Source organism: Gastrolobium bilobum, unplaced genomic scaffold (assembly GCF_033153095.1).
Source record: "Gastrolobium bilobum isolate Gb01-03AN ecotype WA unplaced genomic scaffold, APGP_CSIRO_Gbil_v1 utg97034, whole genome shotgun sequence".
NCBI lineage: Eukaryota > Viridiplantae > Streptophyta > Magnoliopsida > Fabales > Fabaceae > Gastrolobium > Gastrolobium bilobum.
The window spans coordinates 68516-90579 of NW_026895889.1; the positions used below are offsets into that span (position 1 = coordinate 68516).

Genomic DNA, 22064 nt, shown 5'->3' on the forward strand with positions numbered 1-22064 from the left:
CAGGAGGCTTTTGGTACGCAGTTGAGATTGAGTACCGCCTATCACCCTCAGACTGATGGACAGACTGAGAGGACCATCCAGACCTTGGAGGACATGTTGCGAGCTTGCACGTTGGAGCAGGGCTCAGCATGGGATAGGTACCTTCCGTTGGTTGAGTTTTCTTACAACAACAGCTTTCATGCTAGCCTAGGCATGGCGCCCTACGAAGCACTGTATGGTAGGAGGTGTCAGACTCCTACTTGTTGGTCTGAGGTTGGGGACAAGGAGCTTTTTGGCTTGGATTTTGTCCAAGATACCACCTTGCAGATTCAGATGATCCGTGAAAAGTTGAAGCAGGCGCAGAATCGCCAGAAGAGCTACTATGATGTCAAGCATCGTCCACTGGAGTTCAGTGAGGGTGAGCACATGTTTGTGAGACTTTCACCTGTCACCGGTGTAGGTCGGGCACTCGAAGTGAGGAAGCTGAGCCCGCGATATATTGGGCCATACCAGATCCTTGGTAGAGTAGGACCTGTTGCCTACCGGCTTGCCTTGCCTCCGAACCTGGCTAACATCCACGACGTGTTTCACGTGTCTCAGCTTCGGAAGTACATAGCAGATCTGTCGCACGTGGTGCAATCGAATGATGTGGAGGTTCGGGAGAACCTAAAGACTCCCGTCGGACCACTCAAAATTCTCGATCGTGGCGAGAAGCAGTTGAGGAGCAAGATCATTCCTATGGTCAAGGTGCAGTGGACCGGAAGGACTCCTGAGGAGTGTACTTGGAAGCGTGAGGACGAGCTTCTCCGGCAGTACCCCGAGTTTCGACCAGGTATGTTTCTGATTTTGAGGTCAAAATCCTAAAAAGGTGGGGTGAATGTAAGAACCTGCACCGTTAATTAAGGTATTTAATTAATTAATTATGCAAAAATAAGAAATGATTCCATAATTGAACCTAATAATTATCTATGAGGCTTAATAATCATAATTAGTGATTAAGAATGCTGAAAGTCGCTTTTCGGAAGAAAAGTGCAGATACCGGTTCTGCTAGTCAGTATAAATGTGTACCGAAAGAGTATCCCGGAGAATTAATGTAAGAGCATGATAATTACTAGAATAATATGTAGGACTTGTAAAACGAGTTTCAAGACAAAATAATGAGAACTGGTGCTAGAAACCGATACTGGCTTGGAAAAGCGCGTACCGGAAAGTTGTTCAGAAAAATATAAGAAAAATATGATAATTCTTAGAAAATTATGTAGTTTCAGAATCCGAAGTTTGGGATTAAAATGCTAAGCGTAGCAATTAAAGTTAATATTGTGCGCTTAAGTGAGTTTTGGCTATATATATGCATTTTAGCACATAACCCTAGGCACTCAGAATTGTCTACGTGACTTGGTGGCTGACTTGCACCTTATACATTGTTCCATTGCTTTCCCTTCCATTTCATGAGCAAGCTTTCACCTTTGAGGCTTGTTCTTCCATTCAAACACTTGGTGTGGGTGAAGGTTGGTCTTGGGACTGCATTGGGGTGCTGTTTCTGAGTTAGAGAACCTGTGTGAGGGAGTTTGAAGAGCTGTGTTTGCTGTTCTTGAGGGGTGTGACCTTTTGTTGGCATTTTGATGCTCCAAGATGCTTTCTTGTTGAGTGAAAGACCTACCTTCTTGTTCATTTTCGTGCATCTTCCTTGAGTCAGACTTGAGGGGCTGTGTTGAGCTCCAAGAGCACCTCCATTCTGAGTTTTGAGCCTTGGTATGTTGTACCAACCTTTCACTTGAGTTTTAAGGCTTAAAAATGGAAGCTTGATGCATGTTAAGGTTAAAAGATGATAACTTGTGGGTGAGTAATGTTGAACACGCCTAGAAATGCATGATTAGGTGTTTAAAATCGGTAAAAGGGAACCTTTTGGGATATCTTCACGAAAATGCAGAAACTGCATTCTGTCGTGAAATATCTGGATATCTGCCCGTGGAATATCCGGATATTGAATATCCGGATATGATATCCGGATATGTGTATTCGGATATGGGGTTTTGGGATATCTGGATATTGTATATTCGGATATGTGATTCTGGATATCCGGATATTGCATATCCGGATATGGTCCCGAGGATTATCCGGATATTCTGGAATTTCGCAGAACAGTAGCTGTGTTGTGCAAACAGTAGGCTATTGGGGGTTTGTAGACCCTAGATTGTTGAAGTTGAACTTCTGTATTTAATGAACTAAGCCAGAATCATGGGATTAAGGGCTTGTGGCTTTGTTAGAAGCTTTAAGACTTGAAAACGTAATGAAAAGGCGTTGTCTTTAATTTGTATGCATGTGGTACATGTTATTGATTTATGTTTGGTTCATATCAGATTGTGATCTGCTGTGATTGGACTTTGAGCTTGTGGCATTGGATAGCTAGCTTAGAGGTAAGCTTTCGTGTCCTCGGTTTAGCCATGTTGTGGTTCCACCATGTCCCATGGGGATATGGTATATGCATGCTGTGTTACATGCTTTTGATGTTTTGGAAATGCTGTTGAGCTATTATATGTTAGTGCCTTGTTGATATGCATGGAGGTGTTCCACCTATACGGTAAGCCTGAGTATGTAGAACATACAAGAGGGTGAGGCTGTGGGTGAGGTGCAAGCGGTGTTCCTTGTACTACATGTAGGGAATAGATGTATTCCTACATTTCTCTGGCCAGTAGATAGTGATAGACACACATGCCATAGATATCTGTTGCACTACATAGTTTTGGAACTGATAATGATATAAATGCTTTTTGAACTTATATTGTGCATGTAAGTGAGCTTGGGGTGGAAGATCCTTGAGGACCCCTTGTCTTACTGAGATTTCTAGTTTAGAGATCTCACCTCACGTTTGGGGAATGCTTATTTCAGGGTCAGGTAATGTTGAGACCTCAGGCGGCAGGAGGCCAGAGCTGAGTTAGATTGCTGTTATATTATGCTGCCATGATTGGATGCTGGATTTGCATGCTGCTTATGCTTATAGCTTCAGTTTATGTTTATGGAGTTTTACATTGAGACTTGTTGTTTTCTATGTTTATTTGGTGAGCATGGGGATTGTCCATGACACATAGTATTATTATGTCTTAGTTATGTCTTGAGTCTTTTGGAGTTGTAATAATGTACCAGGATATTGTCCGGATTACTTGATGTAATGCCGTGATTTAGATACACGCTTTATCTATATATATTGAGGTATTTCAGTAGATGTCTTATTGCAATTTACATACAGGCGATATTTTATGAAATTGATTAAGTAATCAAGCTGGTAATTGATAATGACGTCATAATTGAAAAGAAAAAGAATATTCCGCATTTTTAATTAAGCACCGCTTAATACGATGTAATGTTAATATTTCGGGTATACACGGGGTGTTACAAGAACCTACCTTGGTTGGGAATTTTTGTGCACCACCAAGTCAGTGGCTTGGAGCACCTTCAAAGTCCTCAAAGCTTCCCTATTTTTCTGATTTCAAAGGTCCCTAGGTAACTACAAGTCATTTTCTTTGTAGTTTCTTGAAAATGAGTTTGTTTATGAAGTAAAATGTGGAAATTCTAATGATGCATGTAAAATATGGAATCATGATGTTTAAGCATATAAGTTGAACAACTGTTTTGATAAAAATCAAACCTTGGACCCTTAGAAGCCATGAAACCCGCGAATTATGCAGAAAATTCTACAGTTTTCATGTTTGGTCCACGTGGTAATTGTAACAGTCCGTTGTACACAGGTATTGTTAACATTGATTATGATATTAAGCACAGTTATATCACAGCAGTTCATTTAAAAGTACGAATAAACTTTTTTTTCATTACGTAAGCGTTCAAAAACAATAATAAAACGTAATGATAAAAGATGTGATCATAACTGAAATCTAAACGGGGAATAATTAAAATAATTTCTTAACTATCATACTATGCTTATCTTAAGTTACTAACGGGTTCCCATAAATCCACTTAGCATAATTCTCATTTTTACCGTTTTTACATAATTGAACAAGGTTCAGTCATATGGACATTGCTAGAGATTCAGCGGCTACAAGCCTCTCATATTTTAGTATGTTATCACACGCCCCATAAAGTTCTTATTTGCTCCGGTTATCAGCATTTGAAGTTTGACTTGCAAAGCTGCCAGCCAACCTCAAACAGGGCACCAAACATACCCTACCATTTCTGTGATTATGAACAAACTACTGCACCAATCACTCTCAAATATTTATACAGTAAACTAGACACATTAAGCTTAAATTTGACATATCATAGGCCTAATTTGACCAAGAATTGAGGAAAAAATAAAATTTTCAAAACTGCCACCAGACAGTCCCCAAGTGCAAGGCGTTCTGGACAGTCCTCACTCAAACGACTCTACAGGTATGAGCATGCCTCTAATGGCTACAAATATTTGACACAGCATATTTGACATCTCAATCTTCAAAATGGTCTATGGCACGTCCCTATTGGACCTCTGTGGAGGGAGATATGCTCTCCCAAAGCTGATCCAAAAGCTGCCATTTTATATAAATTTCGACGGGATCTCCTTTGTTTATTCAACCTATCCCACTTAATCAAAAGTATGTTATTATCATCAAATGGTACTTAATACATAAGGGTGGCACTCAAGGACTAACAATTCCTTGGTGCTCTTACAATCCATCACAATTTATATCATTTACCTCACTTTACAATTTATTACTTACATTGTTAAACTTAAACCATTTCAATCACATTATACAATCCTATAATTAAGTCATACAAATACTCCACAATTTAATTACACAATCCCATAATATTTCTATTTCACAAAGTCATGCATACCAATCATGAAATTGCCTAAATTATCAAACTTTTCACCAATAATTTTTATCAGTTCAATCTTCATAAAATATCATTCTAAGACACTTTTATCTAATACACATTTTCAATTTGATGTCCCCAACCACATCAATCCATACAAGCATGGTCTAGGGTTCATAAATCAAATCCCACAAATCAACCAATGAAATATATTGAAACTTACCCACAATCAAGACCTAAGACTTCTCCACACAATACCCAAACAATGAAGGATCAAACAACTCCAAGAACACCAAGATTCTTCACCAAAACCGCGAACATGGGTCAATGTTTTCTCCCAAATTATTGAGTTTAATGCCTTGAGACTACCATGGTTGTGTTTAGAATTCCATTTACTTGAAGTTTGATGTAGTGGAACATTATTTTGGTGGAGTTTTGATGTAATGAAAATTCAAACACAAACTTGCAGACTAAAGAGGGGTCGCGGGTTTGAGAGAGAAAGAGAGGGTGAGAAAGATGGTGAGTAGTGCAATTGCACATGTGTTCTTAACTCACTTAAGAGAGGTGGGTCCCATCGCCACCTCACGCGATTCAAATTAATTTAAAACTCCTGCTTAAACCACTAAACGTCCATTAACTCCTAGACTATCCAAAAACTCCAATTTTTAACATTCACCAAAGTCCTTTAATTGACCTTGATCAGATGAAACCAGAGTTTTCCGGTTGTTCGGTGAAATCACAGTTTTAAGCTGTTATATGCACTATGGGCACGCTTCCCCAACAATCCTAATTTCAATCAATTTTCATCAGAAATCATAATTCTTAGTCCTTTGTATCATTTATAACTTATTCCCAAACCTAGAGCTCGAAATTCATTCGGCACGCTTTACGATGCAACTGTACCACTGTATTTTTATCTGATAAAAACACTATAAATCAAATTTTCAGAAACTTGCCTAACCACTCAATTTTCATTCTGAATCCATTTCCAGGGTTAGTTTTCCCGTTTGAGATCATCTACTCAAATTTCCTTTCCTAGGGCTACATGTTTGGCACATTACCATTTTACCCTTTTTACGTATTTTGACCCCGAATTCAGAATTTTCACTAATCTTACCCTTTACTCCATATTTTAAATATAATTATATGATTTAAAATTACGATGTTATATTCACCCCTCCTTTTTGAATCTCATGTCGGAGAATTACGTATGTTCATACATGTCCGCTAACTCAGAATATAGCCTGAGAATCTCATCCTCCCACTCCTAAGTAGCCTCCTCAGGTGTACGTCCTTTCCACTGAATCTTTAACATTGGGATAACCTTGTTTCTCAACCTCTTCTCATTGTGGTCAAGTACCTAAATAGGACCTATATGAGTCTTCAAGTCCTCCCTAATTTTAATATCGTTCGGTATCACCACATGTGATTCATTCGGAACATAACGTCGCAGCTGTGGTACATGAAAAACATCGTGTTGATTCGACAACTCTGGAGGTAAGGCAAGCTGATAGGCCACTAATCCCACTCTTTTCATAATCTGATACGGCCCAATAAACCGAGGACTCAGCTTCCTTACTCCCAATGCACGTCCAACACCTGTGACCGAAGATAACCGCATAAATACATGGTCTCCTTCTTCAAATTTCAGCAGTCTATGTTTATTATCATAAAAAACTTTCTGTTGATTCTGTGCTTGTTTAAGTTTCTCTCTGATCATCTCAATCTGCACTGTAGTCTCCTGCACAATATTCGGACCAAACCTTTCTTTATCCCTTACCTCTGTAAGAACTCGCACCGTTAATCAAAGACTTTAATTAATTAAATATGAGATTAATGAAATAATTCCATAATTGACTCTAATAATTATGAGAAGGCTTAAATAATTATGGTAAGTGGTTAATAACGTTGAAAGTTGCTTTTCTGACGAAAAGTGCAGATACCAGTTCTGCTCCACGTTATAAATGCGTACCGACGAAGTATCTCGGAAAAGTATGAAAAGTGTGTATATATTACTAGAATAATATATAGGACTTCTATAACAAGTTTGGAGTCAAAATAATGAGAACTGGTGCCAGAACTAATACTGGCTAAGTAAAAGAGCATAACAGAAAAGTACTGTGAAAAATAAAATAAAAATATGACAAAATCTTAGAAAAATAGCTAGGTTCAGAATTCTAAGTTTGGGATTAAAATACTAAGCGTAGCTATTAGTTCTAATACAGTATGCTTAAACTTAAACTGCCTATATATACTCTTTTTGCACACAACCCTAGGCCATAATCAGCCTTTCTACGTGGGTTATGAGTGTGAGTTGCTGCCCTTTCCTTCTCCACCATTTCTTGACCTTCCAAGTAGCATTTTTTCATACTTTCTTCACCAAAACTCCATAAATAAGTGTGATCAAGCATTCTGTGGGAGGAAAATGAGGTCTTGAGGGTGTGAGTAGGTTGTGTTTTCAGAATTTGGGGGCTGCCACTTGATTGAGTGTTGTGGAGACATTGTTCCTTGCTTGTGTGGCTTCAAGAAGCCACCTTTGAAGAGAAAGAACCATTGTGGTGTGCCATTTTCGTGCACCTTCAAAGTCAGAACCTTTGGAGTTGATTGGTGAGCTCCAAAAGCAATCTTTTCTGAGTTTTGAACCTTGGGTAAGCTTCACCTACCTTGATCATGAGTTTTCATTGCTTAAAGGTTGAGTCTTGGCTTGTTAATGAGTTATTTAAGTAACTAACATGATCATGAACCTAAAAGGGTATAAAAATGCATGCTTGGACGTCCTTATGTGTTAAAAATGGAACCTTGGGAGTGATATCTCGCGAAATGCAGAAACTGCATTCTGTCGCGAAATATCCGGATATGGGGTTGGAAATATCCGGATATTGATATTCGGATACGGGACTTGTGATATGCTAGCTATTATTACCGTTATGATTGGATGCTGATATGGCTATCTTTTTGATTCTGTTTGTATTGTTGAGACTCTGTTGGGCCTTGTTGCCTTATTTGGTGAGTATGTGGGTTGTCCATGCCATATTGATTGACTATGTCTTATTTTAGATTCAAGTTGTATTAATGTATCAAAATTATGGTTCGGACTACGGGTTGTAGTTTCGTGACTTAGATACTCACATATTTATATTATGAGGTTATTCAATGAATTTAGCTTTATTACAATTTACATATTTATGAAAAAGGATTAAGTAATCAACTTGGTAATATTAATGATATCATAATTGAAAAGAAAAGTTTATTCCACATTTTTAATTAAGCGTAGCTTAATACGATGACATGTTAACAAACCGGGTATACACGGGGTGTTACAACCTCAGTCCAATAAGTAGGAGTCCGACATCTCTGTCCATACAATGCCTCATACGGTGCCATGCCCAGACTGGAATGAAAACTATTATTATACGATAATTCCACCAATGACAAGTATCTGTCCCAAGCAGTACCCTGCTCCAGTGTGCAAGCTCTCAACGTATCCTCAAGTGTCTGTATGGTCCTCTCAGTTTGACCATCAGTCTGCGGGTGATACACAGTGCTTAGCCTGAGCTGAGTGCCAAAAGCCTGTTGCAAAGCTTCCCAAAAGCGCGAAGTAAATTTTGGGTCCCGATCACTGACAATACTAACCGGAATCCCGTGGATCCTTACAATCTCATTCACATAAAGTTTTGCTAGTCTCTCCGTAGAGAAATCTACTCGCACTGGCAGAAAATGTTCAAACTTTGTAAGTCTATCCACAATAACCCAATAAAATCTTAACCAACCTGAGTCCGAGGAAACCCTATAACAAAATCCATAGAGATGCTCTCCCATTTCCACTCTAGTATATCTAGTGGCTGAAGTAAACTAGCAGGTTTCTGATGTTCTATTTTAACTTTCTGACAAACTAAACACTTCGATCTGAACATTTTAGACAAAAAGGTATCTATCTATCTATCTATCTATCCATCCATCCATTAGAACACTGCACACTGTACTATTGGATAATCTAGTTTTCTTCAAAAATAGTGTTTGAATAAGTCACAAAAAGAAATGAGCAAGAAACAAGCTGTGAATTTGGATGACGAGCAAATCGCGAAGTTACGTGAGATTTTCTGTTCATTCGATCGGGACAACGACGGAAGCCTCACACAATTGGAGTTAAGTTCGCTTCTACATTCATTGGGTTTGAAGCCAAGCCATGAGCAATTAGAGAGCTTTATTCAGAAGGATGATACCAACAACAACAGACTTGTAGAATTTTCGGAGTTTGTGGCGTTGGTGGCGCCAGAGCTTCTACCGACAAAGTCGCCGTACTCTGAGGAGCAGTTGAGGCAGCTGTTTAGAATATTTGATAGAGATGGAAATGGGTTCATCACTGCGGCAGAGTTGGCTCACTCTATGGCAAGACTTGGGCCATGCTCTCACGGCGGAGGCGTTGACTGGGATGATTAAGGAGGCTAATACTGATGGTGATGGCAGAATCAGTTATCAGGAGTTTGCTCAGGCTATAACTTCTGCTGCTTTTGATAATTCATGGGCTTAACAACCCACTCAGCCTATTTAGAGGTTGAAGATTGAAGAAGATCTGGGAAGAAGATTTAATCGATTAAAGAGGGATATTTAATCGATTAAATCTCGAGTCAACTATTTTTGTCTATTTTGACTATTTAATCGATTAAATATTCAAGTTAATCGATTAAAGAGAGGCAGATTTGTAGATAGTTCTAGGTAAGCGGCAAAATGGTTATTAATTAATTAATGAGGGACAAAAGGGTCAAAAAGCCCCTTTTAGCTTATTTAGAGATAAGCTTATTGACTTATTTATAGACTTTTTTTTTCTTTTTTTTTGTTGGGTACAAAACTTATTTATAGACTTTAACGTATTCCTACCCCTTACGACGACAACCCCAACCATCCCTGCGCATCTTACTACATAATTTAATAAAATCGATCTTTTGCCCTAAATTTATCCCGTAAAAAGTTAGAAAATATTACTCTCATTTTACATAAGATAACTTCTCTCCACCCAAGTGTGGTAGCTCAGTTGGTAGCATAAGGACTGAGTGATGGGAGAGGACCTCAGTTTGAATCCCACCAACACTATCTGGGGAGGGCATAAGTACCGTAATCCTTGGACTTGCACTCGAACTCTGGATTAGTCCCATAGGCGGCTCAAAGAGTCGAACCCGTGAGGATACCGGAGGGTTCTGATTCGCCTCAAAGAGGTAATTAAGATCAGTTACAAAAAAAAGAAGAAGATAACTTCTCTCTTACTCTCTCGCTTTGATTTTCGCATCTCACATTTCTTTTTTCTTTTTTCTTGTAATGGTGAGACCCACCCATTTTCTTTAGATAACTATCTTATGTAAAAGGAAAATAATAAAATCCTAAAAAGTTTTCAAATTTTGCGTAAAATGTCTAAAGGCCCACAATTTTGACAATGGGCTGCGCTCAATGTGGGCCTTGACAATAGGATGAGAAGCTCATAGGTTTTGTTACAATAGGCAACTGCTGAGATGAAGTAATAGCGAAACAAACCTAACGGCAGGAATTACGTTTTGTTAGGGGAAAGTGAAAAGGAAAAGAAAACACGTCACTGCGCTCGTAAGTTGTGGCGGCTCCCAACCCAAGTGCAAATAAGACGGTAAAGAAACTTGCGCAACAGGCAAAGGACCTTGAAAACTCAGGTAACAATGTATATGGGTTAAATATTCAGCAGAGGATAGGCCTAAAACGCAAACCATTCAGGTAAGAAAAAGAGAGATAGAGAAAAGGATCATGGTGCTGTGGGAGATTTCACTGGCAACTGCTTATTTTTTGGGCCTGAAGCGGACTTACAAGCTGGCTCTTAGGATTCAGCGCAGGATCATAACCCCTAAGCACTCCAACTTTCGTCAATTTGTTAACCGGTACTCTTCTTTTTTTCATTTTTTATAGCCATTCTATTTGTTTTGTTCTTTCTAGCTGGCTACACCTAGTGGGATAAACTTTAGTTGTTGTTATATTCTATTTGTTCGTTCTGTTATTCAAGTTAAGAATGAAGATGGAAAAGTGGTCGGGGAAGAGTTTATTTATTTCATGGTGATGCTTCCTGCTTAAAATTGGAAAAATGCAGGTAAGGAATAGTCACGTTTTCACTTTTTTAATTTTATATGACTTGAAAATTCAGGTAAGCATTATATGTTAGAATTTTTATTTTTTTTAATTATTGTAGACTTCAATCTATTGTAGTTTTACGGGCATTATATACATCAACTTCGTTAAGAGATTCTTTTGTTTGGGATTGGATATCTGTAAAACCTATGATGAGAAGGAAATTAGGTTGATAAGTGTTTTTTTTTAGGTTGATAAGTGTTTTTTTTTTTTTTTTGAAATATTCTAATAGTTTTATTCTTTCGTAACTAGTCCGACGGGATAAGTCCCAAGATTAAAGTTTTAAATCCCTTCCAAAGATGATACCAGGGAGAATCAATCATATATTCTCACTCTCACTTAGTCAGTTGAGCTCCATCATTTGGTTTATTAGGTTGATAAGTTTAGCGAGCCAGATGTGTGAAATAATCACTCTATACTACTTGCCTTATAAACAAGGAGTGGTGTGAGCCACATAAATCCTAGTCCTTCAAAGTTTGTAGGACCTTTAATAGGAAACACGACAACTTTTGAGATATCAAGAATCATGTTTTTAAGAAACCGTTATGTTCTGATTTCGTATAATCCTAATTTAACTTTTCATACATTAGATTCTTAGTTTTATATGACTTGAAAATCTTTGAGAAGTCATAATTGTGTGATCTTTCATTTTCCTCTTTTTCTTTTCCACTGCTTTGCCTTTGCCATGAACATATCAATTCTATCTGTTTATCTTAATAGCTATTAGCTCTGCCAAATTACAATTTCTTTATTGGTGGTCTTCATGTTTTGGCACTTCACAGACGAACACGCGATGTATTTGATGTAGCAATAAAAGTTCATCGGAACATTCAAGAAAGTGACATAAAAGTAGGTCGGAATATGGGGAAATTCATTTTGCGATGGCCGTATCAAATGAAACCATCTGTATTACCCACCGATCGTACTAGCTCAAGTATAAGAATGTCAAAGCTAATTGCAGCTCGTACTTCCAACCAAAAAACTCTTGGTCACTATCGATTATTCAAGAGGGACTCTGATAGTAATTTATTTAACTCATCATCAAGAATATGGCTAAAGCCATTCCCCACCATTGCAAGGATGACGCGACCACCAAGTCCTGCTGGGACTATTACACATAGCCGACACTTCAACATCTATGCTCCTTATGTTTTTAGACCAAACTACAGAGAAAATTGGTTAGGGGGTGTTATTAGGAATGACATCATGCAATTCATGCTGCAAAACTAACGGCTAATTTCTTTTCTAGTGGGGAGTACATTGGTGTGTGAGATACTGGAAAATGATCATTGAATATGGAAGCGGCTTTATATATTCTTTCCCTGACCGAACAATTTGTTTTTTTCTTTTTAATTCTCTTTGGAGTTTGTATACTGTTGAGCTGTGATGCATTTGTTTTTTGTTTTGGTTTAAAGAACTAACTGCTGATGATATGGCAGATAATCATTCTGTTGATTAATAATAGAGGACATTTTTTATCTTTTAATTTTTTTTTCTTTCAAAAAATGCTTTGTTACAAGCAGCCTTGCCGTATAAATGTTCCGGATGTGCCACACTAACCTAATCCACTGGACCGGCCATTACAGTACAAATAAGAGGTTACATTCCTATATTCCTAAATGAGATTTTTAGACCATCATGGTAGAGGATGTTAGGCCGTACCATTGTAAAAGTTTTTGGTCAGACAGTCAGAATTCGTAGCTATATATTTGAAAAAACAATGTTCTTAGAGAATAAAATTATTTAGTATGATTTTCTATCAATTTGCAATCTACTGGAATACTCTCATAGTAACGTGATGCAACCCAGCCCAACCAACCCAAGCCCAATCGGGTATACAAGAGGGACAAGAATAGAAGGGTATGGATTACAACTGAGGCTGCTGATCAAGGCCCAATCAACAAAGGCCCTGTTGCTGATGCTGACTCAGCAATTCTGTTGCAACCGAATGAGGGAACGCAATAGAACGTGCGTGGGGAGGATAAATGAAGGCTGCTGATGTGAGAGAGAATTATCTGGAACCTGAATTGAGAACTTGAACCTTGGGAGAGAGTGGAGCCTCTCCAATTGCTTCACAACTATCATTTCCCCTTTGCTTGTAATTTCAATTTCAGCATTTCTGTTGTGGATTTGTAATGAGAAAGTTGAGCTATATGACTATGTAATTTCCCTTATAGCTTGTTATTGCTATTGAAACTGAAGCTTGTATTACTGTAATTCTGTTTCTGGTCAATTTATAATCAATATAGTTGCAATTGGTGTTATTGCTCTACTGTTTTAGTGTGATTGTGAACTGGTCCGTATCAAATTGGTATCAGAGCTCTGATCTAGGAGCTCTGTGGGATGGTCGTCACTAGAAATATGGAAAATCGTGTTGAAGCTATGGAGGAAAGGCTGCGCAGGATCGAAGCTCAAAACGTTGAGATACTAAGGAGAATGGAGGCTAGCAAAACATGTGTGGTACAAATCCTTCAGAGACTGGACAAAATGGCGAGACCAAGGGGTAGTGGTTCTCACGAAGAGAACAATGGTTCTAATAGGGAAACATCTGGAATGCATGGACAGAGATTGAATCCGGTCATTTCGACGACCAGGCGTTTAGAAATACCCTTGTTTCACGGAGAGGACGTGTATGGATGGATAAATAAAGTAGAGAGGTATTTCAATGTCAACGGTTTAGCTGAAGAAGACAAGTTAGCAGGGGTTATGGTGACGCTGGAGGCTGGAAGGGGAAGCCTTGCAGTGGTATCTATGGTGGGAAATAAACAACCCAAACACGAGTTGGGAATTTTTTCGACGAGAAGTCTTGAGCAGGTTCCAACTGGAAGCTCTGGACAACCCTTATAGGGCTTTGTATACACTCAAATAGATGGGAACGGTGGCGGAGTTCAGATGTGAATATGAGAAGGTGATTGGTGCATTGCGTTTTGAGGATGAGGAGCTGTTGAAAGGGGCGTGGCTTAATGGCGTACGCTATAGCGTTCGCGAGGAACTGATGATGAGTCGCAACATCAGCTTATCGGAGATGATGAAGTATTCTCTGAAAATAGAGAAGAGGAATGACGCGTTGAGGGACGAAGGCGTGGGGACAGGAGGACAGGTTGGGCCAACGGGGCCAGGCAAGGGGAATCAGACCCAACGTAATTGGGCTGGCCAGTATACCTATAGGGGAAGTAACTGGAGCGGGTCGGGCTCTTTTAATCCTTCCAATCCGAGTCGGGTCATGGGGCAAACCAACTCAAATAACCTAAATCAGTCAACTAGAGCACCAAACGAAGAGCAAATGCGAATGGAGGCCACGAAGGGGTCGTCTGGCACCGTCAACGCACACAGCAGTGCTGGACTCGCGACGGAGAGTCAGACGAGCAACAATCAGCGTCTCTCACCGGCGGAAGTCAGGGATCGTCAGGCTAAGGGACTATGTTTTACTTGCAACAGACGATGGAATCCGACTCATAGATGCCCGTTCAAGCAACTCCAAGTGATGATCGTCGAAGACGAGAACGACGATGAAGGACAGGGGGTTGAGGCTGAGGTCAGTGGTTGTAACGCCCGACCGCTTCAAGAATCAATGACTATCCCCACATACTAACACGAGACTTTTCAGTGTGCTTTTTCCTCACTCGCACACTTCCCGGAAAAACTTCCCAGGAGGTCACCCATCCTAGAATTGCTCCAAGTCAAGCACGCTTAACTGTGGAGTTCTTCCGATCCGAGCTACCAAAAAGCAGATGCATCTTGTTAACGTAGGTAGTACCAATTAATTCATATAAGCTATCCCAAACTGTGCAGTCTTATACCTGCACAGCCTTTGGAATCCCTCTCTTTCAAGTGTCGATTCGATCCATTCATGCATGTAACCCCTCGCTGGAAGCCTGTCAGGAGCCGCTCCTTGTCCGTGCCTCTTTGCATCGGCGATCACTCCCTGCCCTCGTCAGCGCTTGGGATGTTACACTGGTCACGAAGGAGAAGACCTACCTAAGGAGGACGACGCGACTGCCATGCATCTCTCAATGCAATGCTTGCTAGGGCTCGCTTCAAACCAAACACTTAAGGCATGAGGAGAAATTTAGGGATCGAAGGTCGTTGTGATGATCGATTGTGGAGCTTCGAGCAACTTCATAGGAAAAGGAGCGACCGAGAGGTTGGGACTGGTCGTTATCGAAACCCAATCGTATAACGTGGAAGTGGGTGACAGTCATAAGGTATGCTATCAAGGGGTATGCAAGGGGGTCACCATTTCGCTTCAGGGAACGATGATTGTACAAGACTTTTACATCTTTGATTTGGGGAGTACAGACGTCGTTCTAGGGCTCGAGTGGCTGACTCAGCTCAGAGAGATCAAGGCTAATTTGAAGGACCTAACTCTGAAGTTTATGAATCAGGATTGGGAGATTTCTATCAAGGGGGATTCCTCACTGTTCCGTTCAGAGGCTTCGTTAAAATCTGTGGTAAAGGCCTTGCATGATCACTGTTAGGGGTTTTTCCTAAGGTCAGAGGAGGAAAGAGGCACAGGGGATGACACTCCATGGGAAGATTTGGAAGGGTTGCTGGCTGAGTTCGAGGATGTCTTCCAAAAGCTTACTGGGTTACCACCAAGAAGGCAACAGGACCATGCAATCAATCTAAAGCCAAGGAGCATGGCACCTAACATACGTCCATACAGGTACCCCCACTATCAGAAATATGAAATAGAGAGTCTGGTAGCTGAGTTACTAGGGGATGGGTTGATTAGACCAAGCACCAGCCCCTATTCCAGCCCGATGATCCTTGTTAAGAAGAAGGACGGGAGTTGGAAGGTCTGTGTTGACTACAGAGCCCTAAACAAGTTGATCATTCGGGATAAATTTCCAATTCCAGTTGTTGATGAGTTGCTAGATGAGCTTGGAGGCTCAATGATTTTTTCTATGCTCGACCTGAATTCTGGGTTCCATCAGATCAGGATGCGCGAAGAAGATATACCAAGGACAACCTTTAGAACAGATCAAGGGCATTACGAGTACCTGGTAATGCCCTTTGGTTTAACAAATGCCCCTTCGTTATTTCAAGCTCTTATGAATGATTTTCTTCGGCCCTTTCTGAGGAAGTTTGCATTAGTGTTTTTTGACGATATCATGATTTACAGTAAAAGCAAGAGGGAACATTTGGGACACTTGCGTCTGATATTTGAAGTTTTGCGGTCTAACTCTCTAGTGTGTAGTAGGAAGAAATGCAGCTTCGGTAAGGATCAAATGGAGTACTTGGGGCATGTTATAACGGCCCAAGGAGTTAGTGCCGACCCTAGCAAGGTCCGGGCTATGAGGCAGTGGCTAGCACCCAAGAACATCAAGGGGTTGCAGGGGTTTTTGGGACTCACAAGGTACTATCGGAGGTTTGTGCAAGACTATGGGAAGATTGCAAAACCACTGACGGAGCTGCTTAAGAAGGATGCCTTCCATTGGACTGAAGAGGCAGAGAGGACCTTCGAGTTGTTAAAGGAAAAGATGAGTACGGTCCCTGTTTTGGCTTTGCCTGATTTTACCAAGTTATTTACCGTGGTAACAGATGCGTTAGAAAAAGGGATAGGGGCTGTTTTGATGCAGGGTAACAGGCCTATTGCGTTTTTGAGTCAAAGTTTCTCTTCACGAGCACAAGGAAAATCGGTCTATGAGAAAGAGCTCATGGCCATAGTCGTTGCTATGCAAAAATGGAAGCACTATTTGATGGGAGGCATTTTGTCATCAAATCTGATCAGAAGAGTTTGAAGTTTTTGACGGATCAAGCAGTGCTAAATGAGGAGCAACAAAAATGGGCTGTGAAGTTACTTGGGTTTGACTTCGAGATACAATATTACCCTGGCAAGGAGAATTTGATTGCCGATGCACTCTCTAGGCAAATGCAGCTAGACAGTATCACCAGGTTACAGCTACTAGCATTGGAGGACTTGGAGAAGGAGCTACATGATGACAGTAAGCTCAGGGGCATTATACAAGCTTTGCTAATCGATAGGGAAGCTCATCCAGGTTTCAAGTTGAGGGAGGGCAAGTTGTATTACAATGAAAGGTTAGTATTACCTCAAAATTCCAAGTTTATTTCTACCCTTCTCCATGAATTCCATGACTCCAACTTTGGAGGACATTCTAGTTACTTTAGAACATAGAAAAGGCTGGCTGGCTTGGTATATTGGGAGGGTATGAAACGAACAGTTAGGGAGTATGTGGCAGCTTGTATAATTTGCCAACAAAGCAAGGCCCAGAATCTGACCCCAGCAGGGTTGCTGCAACCGTTGCCCATCCCTGAGAAGGTGTGGAATGATATTTCTATGGATTTCATTGGGGGGCTGCCAAGGGCTATGGGGCTTGATACGATCTTGGTTTTTGTAGATCGTTTCACTAAATATGCCCACTTTCTACCTCTTAAACACCCCTATATAGCAAGGGACGTTGCTGATTTATTTGTGAGGGAGGTGGTGCGGCTTCATGGGTTTCCAGCCACTATTGTCTCTGATAGAGATAGAGTCTTTATGAGCTCTTTTTGGATGGATTTGTTCAAAAGTGCAGGCACCAAATTGCACTATAGCACTGCCTACCATCCGCAAACTAATGGTCAAACGGAGGTAGTCAACAGGTGTTTGGAGGTTTATTTAAGGTGTTTCTGTGGGCCTAAGCCCAAGCAATGGCCCAAGTGGCTCCCTTGGGCTGAGTTCTGGTACAACACCACCTACAAGGAGGCCACGGGCATGACTCCATTCAAGGCCCTCTATGGCAGAGACCCTCCCCATTTGTTGAAAAGTGAGAATTACGCATCTGCAGTTGATGCACTTTGATTTGCAAAAAAATTTGGTGCAAGCCCAAAACCGTATGACTGTGCATGCTAATCAACATAGAAAAAATGTCCAATTTATCCCAGGTGACCTCGTTTATCTGCGGCTTTAGCCTTATAGGCTCAAAACTATCGCACAGAGAGTTACTGAAAAATTAAGCCCCAGGTATTATGGCCCTTATGTTGTTTTGGAGAAGATTGGTGAAGCGGCCTATAAGGTCCAACTGCCAAGAAGCTGTCTGGTCCATCCAGTTTTCCATGTTTCCTTGCTCAAGAAGGCTATGGCTCCAGTGCCAAATGCTCAACCTTTACCAGCAGCCCTTTCCGAAGATTGGGAGTTGATTGTGGAACCAGAAAAATTAATCCAATGGCGGCTGTCCAGTACTGGAGAGTTGCAAGTACTTCTCAAATGACAGTAATTACCTGAGTTCGAAAATTCATGGGAGCCATTTGATGTCATCAACAAACAATTCCCTCACTTCCACCTTGAGGACAAGGTGCTTGAATTGGGGGGGAGTATTGATGCAACCCAGCCCAACCAACCCAAGCCCAATCGGGTATACAAGAGGGACAAGAATAGAAGGGTATGGATTACAACTGAGGCTGCTGATCAAGGCACAACTGAGGCTGTTGATCAAGGCCCAATCAACAAAGACCCTGTTGTTGATGCTGACTCAGCAATTCTGTTGCAACCGAATGAGGAAACGCAATAGAACGTGCGTGGGGAGGATAAATGAAGGCTGCTGATGTGAGAGAGAATTATCTGGAACCTGAATTGAGAACTTGGACCTTGGGAGAGAGTGGAGCCTCTCCAACTGCTTCACAACTATCATTTCCTTTCTGCTTGTAATTTCAATTTCAGCATTTCTGTTGTGGATTTGTAATGAGAGAGTTGAGCTATATGACTCTGTAATTTCCCTTATAGCTTGTTATTGCTGTTGAAACTGAAGCTTGTATTACTGTAATTCTGTTTCTGGTCAATTTATAATGAATATAGTTGCAATTGGTGTTATTGCTCTACTGTTTTAGTGTGATTGTGAAGTGGTCCGTATCATAACGATACCACGATATACCAAAAGCATGTCAAACATGTATTTCTAATTAGTTTCTCTTGATTCGTATGAAGTAATCTGCTACTTATAAGAACATATTCCTAAAATTAGTTGACCCGAAACCACTTGAAGTGTGGTATGTGGTGAAAGTAGAGTTGAAAATTAAAGTGCATTAAAGGAAGAGAAATAAGGTACATTCCTTTGCATAGTGACCACAAGATGGCTAGATCCACAGATTCAACCAATCCTACCACACCTCCTGTATAAATTAAGGGTATAACTAGTTCTGGGACCGCCTAGACAGTACAAGTGGCGTCTTAAATATGATATCTAACTAGATAATGGTGTGGTTTCGTAGTGTAAAGCCACCCATCAAGTGAAGTTGAAAAGAGAAGATATGGCCCCTAGTTTTGAGCAAATCGTTGGCTTAAGTGCTCGGTGAAAAGTGACAGCTATAATTGACCATAACTTGCTTTAAAACACACATACCCTGTTTTTTTCACTGCACCTTTATTCCTTCCGGAATGTGTTCTCATAATGTCAAGTTGACTAGCAGTATAATTAGGTTACCAAATGAGTAAAGATCTTAGTTTTCGTGTAACTTAGGGTCTTATTCATGAATTTTAAAGGATTAGAGCTCCCCAACAAGTAGTTTAATATTGGAATAGTTATTTACAAAGAAGTTAGTACCAAACGTGGCCTTTAGTTATGGGAGAGAAAGATACTCACTGTTGGTATAAAGGGGAGAACATAAGCAAAGTAGAATAGGATAGTAACATGCTAAAATCCTACAAAGGAGATATGATGCATAGAAAAGAGACAATGGAGCTCTATATCTCATTAAATAGCAGAAGGACCAGTGTTCCCAACAAATAGATTCGTTGCTTTCCTTTGTGAAATCTTGTTTAATGAACATTGTGATCTGCTTACATTCAAGTATTCAAAACATGGCACAAATTTTGAAGATATATTTCTGATTTCTACAAAAAAAAGAATTATGTTAGGTGATGCATAATAGCCTAAGTTATACATTGAAAGCAAAAAGTCCTGAAATTTATAGCTTAACTCCACTTCCGTGTCAGGTAAAACAAACTTGACGGCCAAATTAGCTCCACACATAGCTATACAAGCATTAATGAAGTTTTTGATCTATAAGGATTTGTTTACTTCACAATTCATAAATGACTAAAACCTCACGCAATTGGATAGTAGTAGGACAAAAGAAATTAAAGAAAAAAGCATTGATCATTTTAATAAATTCCCAACCAACATCAGTACCCACCTCCTTAGTCAACAAAAAATTTTAACCAAGAAAGATAAACTAGAGAATAGAGAAAGCCATGAATAGCAAAAGCAAAAGAAGTATTGAAAAGAAAAGTTAAAATATACCCATCAGAGAGCTCCCATTTTAATTTTTGCCATTGCCTTGCTTTCCATCAAAGCCTTTGGCCCCTTTTTCACGTTTCTTTCCTTTTGAAAGGAACTTGCGTTTAGTCTCTCTGTCTGCTTGCCCTTTCTCTTGCACGAAACTCCGTAAGAGCATTGCCCTTTATCTTGCACCTATGCTTCTAATCATTGCTATGACAACTTCTTTTTTTTTTTTTTGGTGAAAATTGCTATGACAACTTATTCACCCATTTATTTACACACACTATATATAAGTCTTGTATATGTTTTCTTACTGCAAAAGCTTGTTTGTTACTTTTCTGCTTGCTGCTACATTATGTAAGTCCAGTTCTTCGGTTCTCAAAGGTACCATGGTTTATAGCATGCTCTATTAGTAGGAGCTTCTTTCTGTTCTCTCAAAGTGAAAAATTTACTTGCCTTAGCAGGAAGACATAGAAAACCATGATTCTAAGATTGTTGATGCATTAGTATATAGTGTCTCCATGGCTTCTCTTGGAAATCCAAGAACTTGGATTCCATATATGAACAGCAAAGACTGTTCTCAAGGATTTTGTAGCTTGTACTGTCCACAGTGGTGTTACATAGTCTATCCTCCCCCACCGCCCTTTGAATACCCTGATGATGATTCAAGCCCAAAATTTTCCCCTCTTGTTATTGCAATCATTGGGATCTTGGCCACTGCTTTTCTTCTTGTAACTTACTATGCTATAATATCCAAGTACTGTGGCCACAGACAATCTGCACGCAGAGACAACCCTGACCCAAATGATGAATTGCAAGATAATCACAACCCCTCAATCCATGAACCCTGGCATGTTTCAACCACAGGCCTAGATGATGCTCTCATCAAGTCCATTGAAGTTTTTAAGTACAAAAAAGGTGAAGGTTTTGGTGGATTCACGGATTGTTCTGTTTGTCTCAGTGAGTTTCAAGACAATGAAATGGTCAAACTATTGCCAAAGTGCAACCATGTTTTTCATCCTCCTTGCATTGACACATGGCTCAAATCTCACTCTAGTTGCCCTCTTTGTCGTTCTAGCATATTCACTTTCAATGCTTCAGTGCTTCAGATTCCAGCCCAAGTGATAGAGCTCCCTTCAAGGAATGAAACTTCATCAGAAAATCAACATTCAAGTGAAAATGTAGCTGTTGGGAGTGGCAATGAATCTGGTGTGGTGGAAGAAGAAAGCATAATACATCATGGTAGAAGTGATCCGAAGCAAGAATTGCGTGCTTTTAGTGATTTGGGTAATTTGCAAGGCAGGCACGGAATAATTGAGATTAGAGAAGAAGGATATGAATCCATTAGAAGGTCAGTGTCTATGGATCATTCGTTTCATAGTGGTCTTTCAATTGCTAATGTTATTCATATAAATCAAGAGGAAGATTCTCAAGTAGAAGCTGGAACATCAAAGAGATTGCGAGGAGAAAGTAGCAAGTCAAGCTATAAAAGAAGGGTGTTGCATTGTGTATTGAGCCCAATTGCAATGAAGAGATCGTTTTCCAGTGGAAGTTTCTCACTTAGCAGAAGTGACAGAGGAAGACAGGGAATTATCCCTGTCTGAGAATTTCCTTTTTCTCTCTTATATTATTATTAAGAAAATGAGATTGACGAAATTTTATTGTAAATATCCTACAAAATATGATTTAATCTGTTACGGTATATTAGCCAGTGTGATCATAGTAATAGCTGGGGAAGAATAAAACAAAAGAACAAAAAACCACCATTTTAAGATTATCTTTTTTGGTTGTAATTTGGATCCATGAATTAACAGCAAATTATACGTTTCATTAAAAGTCAAATGACATGTTTCCCTTCTTCCATGAAGGGAAAGGTTCTTCTGGGCACCTCAAACTCCTCTTTTTTCAGTAGCA

General features: G+C 39.9%; 2 protein-coding genes and 1 pseudogene across 2 annotated transcripts; all 3 read left to right on the forward strand.

Moving 5' to 3' along the window:
- The first annotated feature begins 8826 nt into the window (after positions 1–8826).
- On the forward strand, positions 8827–9319 carry LOC133296615 (probable calcium-binding protein CML11; annotated as a pseudogene).
- Positions 9320–10417: 1098 nt separating this feature from the next.
- LOC133296618 (uncharacterized) lies at positions 10418–12159 on the forward strand. The gene is made up of 3 exons (XM_061495636.1): positions 10418–10463; positions 10525–10685; positions 11712–12159. The coding sequence occupies exons 2-3, from the start codon at positions 10555–10557 to the stop codon at positions 12157–12159; spliced, it is 579 nt and encodes a 192-aa protein (XP_061351620.1). The 5' UTR covers positions 10418–10463; positions 10525–10554.
- Positions 12160–20671: 8512 nt separating this feature from the next.
- On the forward strand, positions 20672–21754 carry LOC133296619 (E3 ubiquitin-protein ligase Os04g0590900-like). Its single transcript, XM_061495638.1, has one exon. It carries the CDS (start codon positions 20672–20674, stop codon positions 21752–21754), a length of 1083 nt encoding a protein of 360 aa, XP_061351622.1.
- Positions 21755–22064: the final 310 nt, after the last annotated feature.

Coding starts and splice junctions, on each gene's coding strand:
- LOC133296619 (XM_061495638.1), top strand. CDS start 20,672: ATGGCTTCTCTTGGAAATCCAAGAACTTGGATTCCATATATGAACAGC.
- LOC133296618 (XM_061495636.1), top strand. CDS start 10,555: ATGGTGCTGTGGGAGATTTCACTGGCAACTGCTTATTTTTTGGGCCTG. Junction 10,686..11,711: donor TTTCGTCAATTTGTTAACCG/GTACTCTTCTTT, acceptor GGCACTTCACAG/ACGAACACGCGATGTATTTG.